The 9,150-nt window shown below is 45.6% G+C and overlaps 2 protein-coding genes across 2 annotated transcripts in view; one reads left to right on the plus strand and one right to left on the minus strand.

Annotated features, from left to right (window-relative positions):
- Positions 1–1,744: 1,744 nt before the first annotated feature.
- Positions 1,745–7,417, plus strand: NUDT9 (nudix (nucleoside diphosphate linked moiety X)-type motif 9). Its single transcript, XM_009075560.1, has 8 exons — positions 1,745–1,828; positions 1,901–2,010; positions 2,953–3,048; positions 3,936–4,022; positions 5,073–5,184; positions 5,666–5,812; positions 6,059–6,143; positions 7,069–7,417. The coding sequence occupies exons 1-8, from the start codon at positions 1,745–1,747 to the stop codon at positions 7,242–7,244; spliced, it is 897 nt and encodes a 298-aa protein (XP_009073808.1). The 3' UTR covers positions 7,245–7,417.
- Positions 7,418–9,019: 1,602 nt separating this feature from the next.
- Positions 9,020–9,150, minus strand: part of SPARCL1 (SPARC-like 1 (hevin)) — a gene marked incomplete at its 5' end in the record, with an annotated part of 9,677 nt that continues 9,546 nt past the window's right edge. Inside the window, one exon of the mRNA XM_009075561.1 lies at positions 9,020–9,048. Coding sequence (XP_009073809.1) covers positions 9,020–9,048 — 29 coding nt within the window. The remainder of the gene's footprint in view (positions 9,049–9,150) is intronic.

Consider the following 9,150-nt stretch of genomic DNA (forward strand, 5'->3'; position numbering starts at 1 on the left):
CCGGCGCTGCTGGCGCTCCGGGGTCGCTGCGGGCCTTGGCCCTGCTCAAGTGGTGCAGGACCTTCCTTGCTCTGGGCAGAGCAGTTGTCTCGTCTGGCTCGGAGGGGCAGTGGGGACGAGTTGAAAGGGGGGAACTGTAGGTTGGATATTAGGAATAATTTTTTTCCTGTGACGGTGGTGAGACCCTGGCACAGGTTGCCCAGGCAGGCTGTGTCTGCTCCTCGGAGGAGCCTTGTGTGGTTTGGGGCACTCCAGGGAGACAAATCCCGGTGGGTCTTATATTGACAAGCACAGTGATGTTGCCCTTTTCCACCTCTCTCTTAAAAGTTCTCTGTGAGCTCCAAGTGTTGAGTTGTGCTGTTGATAATATCAGCTCACCAGGGAATGTGACATGGGAATAGGACCAGGGAATTCTGAATTTCAGCGTGAAGCAGAACCTGCTCCACCAGACACACCTGAGGATTTCACAATGTGCGAGATGTTTACAAGTGGAACAGCTGTTTTTGAAAAAGGGTGGCCTGGTTTGCCAGTTACGGTCTGATGTTCACATCTGGGTTCCAGGTTAATAGGTGGTGGATTAACAGTAGGGAGGTGGTGGCATCACCATCCCTGGAGGTGTTTGAGAGGTGTCTGGATCTGGTACTGGCTGATGTGGTTGGAGGTCTTGAGTGTCTTTTCCAAACTTAATGATTCTGTGAATAATATCTGAGTTGCTTTTTTCTCTTTTACCTGAAATTGATTAGTCCCATCATTACTTTGTTCAGGTCTTAAGCTGTTAGAATCTGAATGCCCTTTTGCAGAGATGTGTTTTCTTACATGTTGGAAGTGATTATTGGTTAACCCCCCAATTTTTTACTAGGAATTTATGACTATCCTCCTTCTAGGGTGCTCTTGTAGGTTGTAACCCCTTGCTAAGCTTGGAGCATGTAGTAATCCTCTTTTTTTTGTTGTAAAAGATTTAAAAAATGAGGTCAGGAAGGTTCCTTTGTATGTTGAAAGGAATCTCTGTGGAGCTTTTAAGAGCTGATAAGCAGGCATTATAACCCAGTAAGTATTTTACTACTGATTAGTCTTTCACCTCCTGCAAACCTAAAGTAAAATAACTAGAGGCCTCAAGTATTTTTTTTCCTTTTAACTTTGATGCTTCTAGCCTTCTCTGACATTGCAAAGCAAGGTGTATGTTATCCTCCTCTGTATTGCACAGACAGGTATTTTGGTGGTCACAGCAACTTGCAGAGTTGCACTGCTCAGGCTTTTGGGTGTTCTGTTCTTGGCCTTCCCTAGTCTACCACTGGGTGCAAGAGCAGGACTCTTGTCAGGCTGCTTTGGATTATTGGTGAAATGCCCACACAGAGATTTAGTGCTCAAACAAACCTTCCTGCAAATATCTTTGAGGTGTTCCTTGTGCATGATTGGTAACTGGTCTGTGTTCCACTGTTTTCAGCTTCTCAGCCATGCCATGAAATCTTTGTGTGTGTCTAGTCAAGTTCTCTTCTACTTCAGGTGGCTGATGGTAATATTCAGGCTGGTTTGTCCTGGTGTACCTTGTCATGGTGTCTGAAAGAAGCAATGATGTATTACTGCCTTGTGCAAAGAGCTGAGTGTTTTCCACTTGCTCTAATGGATTTTGCCAATCTGGGATTAAACAACAGGTGAAAGCCCTAATGAACGAGATGATAATTTTCTTTCTTTCTCTTTCAGTAGCTCATCTGCAAACCCTTGGTCCTGTCTTCATCCTGTCAACATGCTCCACAGTTACAGTGCCAAGTTCTCCCACAGCAAAGCACTCACCTCCCCATACCCAGGGTCACACGTCGAGCGCAGCCAGGTTCCTGAAGATAAAGTGGGTTGGCTGACTGAGTGGAAGGATTATAGCAGGTCATACTTCGAGCGCAGCCAGGTTCCTGAAGATAAAGTGGGTTGGCTGACTGAGTGGAAGGATTATAGCCCTGTGGAATACACTGCAAAGGCTGTTTTGGCTGGACCCAACTGGGCAGACCCCCAAATCAAGTGAGTGGAAATGGTGGCTCTTTCCTGCTGTGAATGTGGAGGCAGGAAATGGTCATGAGCTGAGGTAATAAGGTCATCAGTCTAAGTGATGTGTAAAAGTCAAGACTATGAAAAGTGTGCTTAGAGAGCTGAATTGTTCGGGTTATCTGTGAAGGCCTTTGACACAGGATTTTACTGAGCTGGTGACTGAGATGGGAGCAGTGGACAGCTGTTGATGCTGTGCAGGGTTTGTGCTGTGAGCTAACTGAGTGAGTTCCTGCAAAGCTCAGCTCTGGCTCAGGCTTTCACAGCAGGCCTGGAGAAAAGGAGGCTCAGGTGGAGCCTTATTGCTCTCTACAAGAACCTGAAAGGAGACTGTAGTCAGGGTTGTAATCACCCTCTAACAGTCTTTTCTCACAAGTAACAAGGGATAGGACAAGGGGAAATGGCCTCAAGGTGTGCCAGAGGAGATTTAGATTGGATATTGGGAAAAATTTCTTTGCTGTAATGGTTGTCAGGCACTGGAACAGGCTGCCCAGGGAAGTCACCATCCCTGGGGGGATTTAAAACACGGGCAGATGTGGCACTTGGGCACATGGTTTAGTGGTGGCCTTGGCAGTGCTGGGTTAATGGTTAGACTCTATGATCTTAAAGGTCTTTCCCAACTGAAATGATTCTGTGGTTCTGTTATCCTAACCTTAACAAGAATTCCTTTGAAACACTTGGTCTAAATGGAAATCCAGAGAGAGACAGTGTCAAATACTTTAGTTCTGCACATTTTCCTGCAGAACTGAACACAGGGAGACTCATCAGTCAAGGCTGAGACTTTATAGCCTCCTATAGAAAAGGGAGGAGCTGCAATGTGAGTTGCTACCCCTTGGTCAAATGGGAGTTGCTGGCTCAAGCAGAGGAGAGCTTTGTGTTTTATAATTTATCACTATTAAATCTTTGTTTTCCACACAGTGCTAAAGGTTTTTCTCCCAAATTCAATGAGAGGGATGGAGAAGTGGAGAGGAAGAGTCTGAGCGGCCTGTACACGGTTGAAAATGGGAGACCCCGGTGAGTGTGGCTTTTTGTTTCCATGTTCACTTCAGTGATGTAGTTTCAGTGCTCTTACAGGTCTGTCAGTTTTGATACATGGTACCTGCTAGAACAAAGCCAAGACAATCTCCCCTAGAGACAGGAAAAGTGATATCCCAGGGCCAGAGTGTTCCTCTTGGAAGAAGCTTGTGGCAGAGGCACAAAAAGGTTAGCCAATACTGCTACCACAGCACAGGTGGTGGTGGCACTGGGGTCAGGGCAGTTAATACTGTTAATAGGAGGGTCTGGTGGATTAATTGACTCCACAGTTTGACCAGGTGTGAGGCCTTGAAGCTTTTGTACCACTTTGTGTGCTCCACAACTCCTGGCATAGCACAGACTCTCACCTAAAAATAGTTCTACTTTCTGCCTTTTGTACGTGGTTGAATGCTCTGTGCATCTGTAGCCTTGGAAACTAGATTCCCTCTTCAGGCAAGGCTGTGTGGAACAGAGCAGTGCTTGAGCAGGAGGATCTGGGGACACAAGACCTGGAAAATGACAAAGCCATTTTGTCTCTTTCTTTTGCCTTCAACACAAAGAGGCTGATGAAAGAGCAAACCAAGCTGTGTCTCCCTTGTCCTTTAAACCACATGGTGACCCTGAATGTATGTTGCAATCCTTCCCTTCCTTTTTATTATTTAAGCTTCTTTAAAGCTATTTGGGTGGATTTTTAAGAGCACTTGGAGTGTATTTGGAATGTGGGGGAAGTAAATATGTTTAATGTACTACTGTGTTAAAGGTGGAGAAATTCAGCAGAAACACTTGTGTTCCAGCTGGTGCTCAGAGCTCAGAGGGTGTGGCTGGGCTGTGTTTCCCCTTAGCACCAGTGCAGGACTGTGACTCATGTGCTGTGCCCTGTGTTCCAGAAATCCTGCTGGGAGGACTGGCCTCACTGGCAGAGGATTGTTGGGGCGCTGGGGACCAAACCATGCTGCTGATCCTGTTGTAACCAGGTAAGGGGCAGGTCACTGCAACCTGCCTTGAAGTAGAGAAGAAAAAACATGCATTTTGCTTTTTCCTGGCATCTCTGGGCAGACACTTTTCATGGCCTGAGAATGGCAGTGAAACTGGGGGAGCCAAGGCAGGTGTAAATTTAGATATGTTCTTAGATGGAGGTGTTATCTTGGACTCTAATTTTTCACCTGTAAGATAAATCAGCCTAGTTAGGGATTTCTGACTTTCTGGCCTGTTCATGTGTGTGTTTTCTGTGTGTAAGCCCATTCAGATATGGGTAGATATATAAATATACATAGAGAGATACAGAGACGTATATAGAGATATACAGACATGAGGAACACAAATGTCACAACATTTTAGTCTTTGTCCCTGGCAAAGAGTAAGGGTTCACATCTCATGACAAGTGATTGCTTCTGAAATGCTGAGGGAGCAGATTTAAAACCCAAACAACCCAGGAAACATGACTCAGTAGCAATGCATTGTGCAAATAATCTTCAGGAACAAAGGTAAGAACTGAGAGGATTATGTGATGCTTTGGGACTGTACATGTAGGATGCCAAAAGGCCTTGGATGAGACATGAGAAATTAAATTGCAGGGATAGATTTTTATGTCATAATGAATTTGATTGAAAAAAACCAAACCAAATAACTGTTTTCTGGTGAGAAACACTTAACTTGACGTAGTGTATTACAGGGCGAGGTGGGAGTAGGATCCTCTTTTGGTCAGTGTGTGCTCTGTTTTAGTTTTTCCAGCAGGATCTATGTGTATGTGGTAGATATTTTACACCAAGCATTCATTGTGGAGTTAACAAAGGTCCAAACTAGGAATTGCCATGCTGAAGACAGAACCACTGTGGAAAAGTTTATGCTGATGCATTTTACTTCTTCCCCTTTTCAGAAAGATGCCAGTGCTACTGAGTTGCTTCCTTGATAGTTTGGGTTTGGGTTTTTTTGAGTTTGTGGGGGTTTTTTTTGGTTGGTTTCAGCTTGGCTTTGTTTAGGGTTTTTTTGCAGCAAAATGTGTTCTTGTTTGTCCTTTGCTGCAGGTGGAAAAGGGATGGAAGTGGCAATAAAGTTGCTCATCCAGTTACTGGCAAAAACATCTTGCAGTTCGTAGCTATCAAGAGGAGAGACTGTGGGGAATGGGCCATTCCAGGGGTAAGGACAAAGCTCCAGAGGGAAATGATCTCCCCACTGGTAAGGCCTTGGGACAGTAATTGATGTGTGTGATACAGCTGCTTTGGGATGAAAGACCTTGTGTTGCATAGGTGAATAGAAATCATAGAACCATAGAATTTTAGGGGTTGGAATGGAGCTTAGAAATGATCCAGCCCGAACCCCTGCCCTAAGCAGGGACTCCTCCCACCAGAGCAGGTTGCTCAAGGCTTTAGCCAACCTGGCTGTGAACACTGCCAGGATTGGGGCATCTTAAATGCTCTGCCCAAGCCTCAGTAGCTGTGCCTTCTGCTGTTTCTGTCTTGCAGGGTGGCAGTTTTGTTTCATGCTCAGTGCAGAGGCTCCTCCCGTGCCCAGAGTGTGATGCAGGTGGATGTAATATGCTAAGAGGTAGTCAAAGGGGAGTTAAAACAAGTGCAATGCAAGGAATAGTCACCTTGTTTTTTCTTTTCCTCCCTCTCAGGGGATGGTGGACCCAGGGGAGAAGATCAGTGCTACCCTGAGGAGAGAATTTGAGGAGGAAGCCTTGAACTCTTTGGAGAAACCACCTGAGGAGAAGGCAAAATTGGAGAAGCAGCTCCAGAAGCTGTTCAGCCAGGAACACTTCGTGGTGAGCTCACTGTCCCTTGTGACAGCCTCTTGAGCTGTGCATGTAGCTCACAGGTGTAGGAGCTGGTAAAGTGTAGCTGCAGTGAAAACAAGTTGTGAGGCTCGGCTTCTTGTGGTGTGGGAAATGGAGGAGCCTGCTGAAAACTCTAAGGGCAAATGTATCATCAGAGGGAAAGAAAAGAAATCTTACTAGTTCCACCTTGTTTGTGGTGCCACTGAGCTTGTTTTGGTTGGTTTGGGGCCTTAGGTGTACAGAGGATATGTGGATGACCCTCGTAACACAGATAATGCCTGGATGGAGACAGAGGCTGTGAACTATCACGATGAAACAGGTGAGTATCTCCATGTGTGCTCTCAGTGGCCTTTTACCCCATTTGAAATTGGGTGCTGGGTTGGGCTGAGACTGGCAGAGAAATGGGGGAGCATGAAAGTCAGGTGTAAATTGAGAGAGATTCTGAGACTGATGTGTTATCTTGGGCTCTCATTTTTCACCTGTTAGATAAATCAACCTAGTTAGATGTTTCTGACTTCTCCAAGTCAGAGACTTCATCTGGTGACTTTTCATCTGAATTTTGGGTCATCAGTACCAGCTGTGAAGTCTCATGTGTCACTGCTCTGTGATTTATCAGCCCCTGGAAGTAGTGGAGATATTGTATCTTTGGTCTCTGTTCCTACTACAGAATTTAGAAGCATTTCTGTGGTGGTTGTCTGTGAAGTCCTGAGACTGTTTCTTCAGAAACTGCTTTTTCTTAGTCAAACCTTCAGCAACTCAGAAGCTTCCTGCATCCCTTCTCAAGTAGTATCTTTGATTTTGGGCCCTTCAGTAAAATTTAATCCTTATTTTATTTTCACAAGCATATTTAAGCTTCAGAATTCAGTCTGTCCTGTAGAATAGCACCTGAGAGAAGCAGCAATCAAATGCTAAGCAAACAAACAAAAATCAAGGCAGAGGGATTGGCTAAGCTTGAGGTAGTGAGTCCATGTTGCCATGGTGATTTCCAGTCCCTTGTCATGCTGCTGGTGGTACCCTAGGAGTGGTGACAAGGGCTTAACACCACCTCAGATTTGCCTGAAAATAGTGCAAGGATGAAAAAAGGTTTCTGGCACAGAATCAGTGAGGAACTTGATGTTTTTTTCTCTGAGAAGCAGTTGGAGGTTGCTGCCTGTGAAGGAGCAGAACTGGTTAAACGTGAGGAGAAAATGCATGGGGGGAAAAAAAGATGCACTAGCATGTCCTAACTCTTGTTTTGTGCACAGGTGAGACAATGGATAATTTGCCTCTGGAAGCAGGTGATGATGCTGGAGCAGTGAGGTGGGTTGACATCAGTGCAAAGCTTGAGCTGTATGCAAGTCATAGCTACTTCATCCAGCTTGTGGCTGAGAAACTGGGAGCCCACTGGAGTGAGGATCCTGGGCATGAGTGCCGTGAGTGATGTGGACAAGCAACTGACAGACACCAAGAGGAGAATACATTCTCCAGCCCTGAAACACATGACATTGTCCTATTCAGTGGAAATTCAGTGAAAATCCTGGAAAATTCAGCTGGGAAAGATAAACAGAGACTTCTGCAGAGACTTCAGATTGCTCCTTTGGACTTCTTAGCTAGCATGAAATGAGATGAATGTGGAGCTTTTTGTTTTGCTTTTTGTCTTTGTTGTTTGCAGCTGTGTCATCTCTGCAGCTCTGCATGGCAACCCTGGGACTGTGACTGGGGGTTGTTCAGTGCCTGTTCACTTTAGCTAGAGATTTTTGCACTGATTCCTTGTCAGGAGTATGAATCCTTAAGAGATGTGAAACTCGTAGGATAATCTGAATAATGACTTAAATTAAGTACTTCATAATAAAGTGAAGTTTCTTTTCTGACTCATTTCACTTCACATGTCTTTGAACCTGTACTAGTTTGGGCTGGGGTGGTGCTAACTTTCTTCTGGCTAGTACAGGGCTGTGTTTGGGCTTGGTGCTGAACACAGGGTTGATAATGAGATGTTTGATGTTGTTTCAAGAGGCAGGGGAAGAAGTACCTGAAAAGCACTGATTTTTTTTCATGTATTTAGGAGTTGGAGTGTCAGGACTGGTGAATATGATCTACACTCTAGCAGCCAGGCAGGAAGAGACCTGGGAGTTTGGAGAGACAGGAAACTGAACAGGAGCCAGCAGTGTGCTCAGGGGGCCAAGAAGGCCAATGGCATCCTGGCCTGGATCAGAACAGTGTGGTCAGCAGGACCAGGGAGGTGATTCTGCCCTTGGTGAGGCCACACCTTGAATCCTGTGCTCAGCTCTGGGTCCCTCAGCTCAGGAGGGACATTGAGGTGCTGGAGCAGGTCCAGAGAAGAGCCACGAGGCTGGTGAAGGGACTGGAGCACAAGTGCCATGAGGAGAGGCTGAGGGAGCTGGGGGTGTTCAGCCTGGAGAAGAGGAGGCTCAGGGGAGACCTTCTCACCCTCTGCAACTCCCTGACAGGAGGTTGGAGTCAGGTGGGGGTTGGTCTCTTCTCCCAGGCAACCAGCAGCAGGACAAGAGGGCACAGACATAAGCTCTGCCAGGGGAGGTTTGGGTTGGATATTAGGAAGAGATTTTTTACAGAGAGGGTGCTCAGGCATTGGAATGTGCTGCCCAGGGAGGTGATGGATTCCCTATCCCTGGAGGTTTTCAAGCTGAGACTGGATGTGGCACTTAGTGCCATGGTCTAGTGACCACGGTAGGGTTGGACTTGATGATCTTAGAGGTCTTTTCCAACCAGGTAGGTTCTATGATTCTAAACCTGAAATGACATTTCCAATGAGTACTGACAAAATCCGTATCTCTAGGTGGACTTTTATTTGAGGTTTCTATGCAGAGTGTTAAGCTGACAATACAGTAAATAGACAAGTCCTATTTCAGTGCATGGTAAAATCTACATTCTCTAAGTCTACTGAAGAACTTCGTGTACAGCTGAGCCATCAGGTTAGTGCTATCTCTTGGTTCAGAGACATCATGGATACATGCAGGGGAAAACACTGGTGGTTTAGCTATGAACCAGTTGGAGCAGTTACATTTTTCTGCTGTTAATGAATGTAGGAACTTTCTGCACTTGTGTTATTTGATAAGAAGGCAGAGAACCTTTTGCCACCTTTGTCTTGAAAGCGGTGAAGCTGTTAATGACAGAAACAAACAGGGTTCACACATTTCACCTGTGTCAGTGCAGCACTGGGAATTTGTTCAGCCAGGCTCAGAAAAGGAGGTTTTCGTTTATGTCTTCTGCAAGAAAAAGGAAACATTATTGACATCTGATGCCAGAGAGACATTTTTATGCTGTGTCACTAGCAATAAAATGAGATGCTAAAATTGCAGGTGACTCGT

Source organism: Acanthisitta chloris, unplaced genomic scaffold (genome assembly GCF_000695815.1).
Source record: "Acanthisitta chloris isolate BGI_N310 unplaced genomic scaffold, ASM69581v1 scaffold37315, whole genome shotgun sequence".
In the NCBI taxonomy this organism is placed as follows: Eukaryota; Metazoa; Chordata; class Aves; order Passeriformes; family Acanthisittidae; genus Acanthisitta; species Acanthisitta chloris.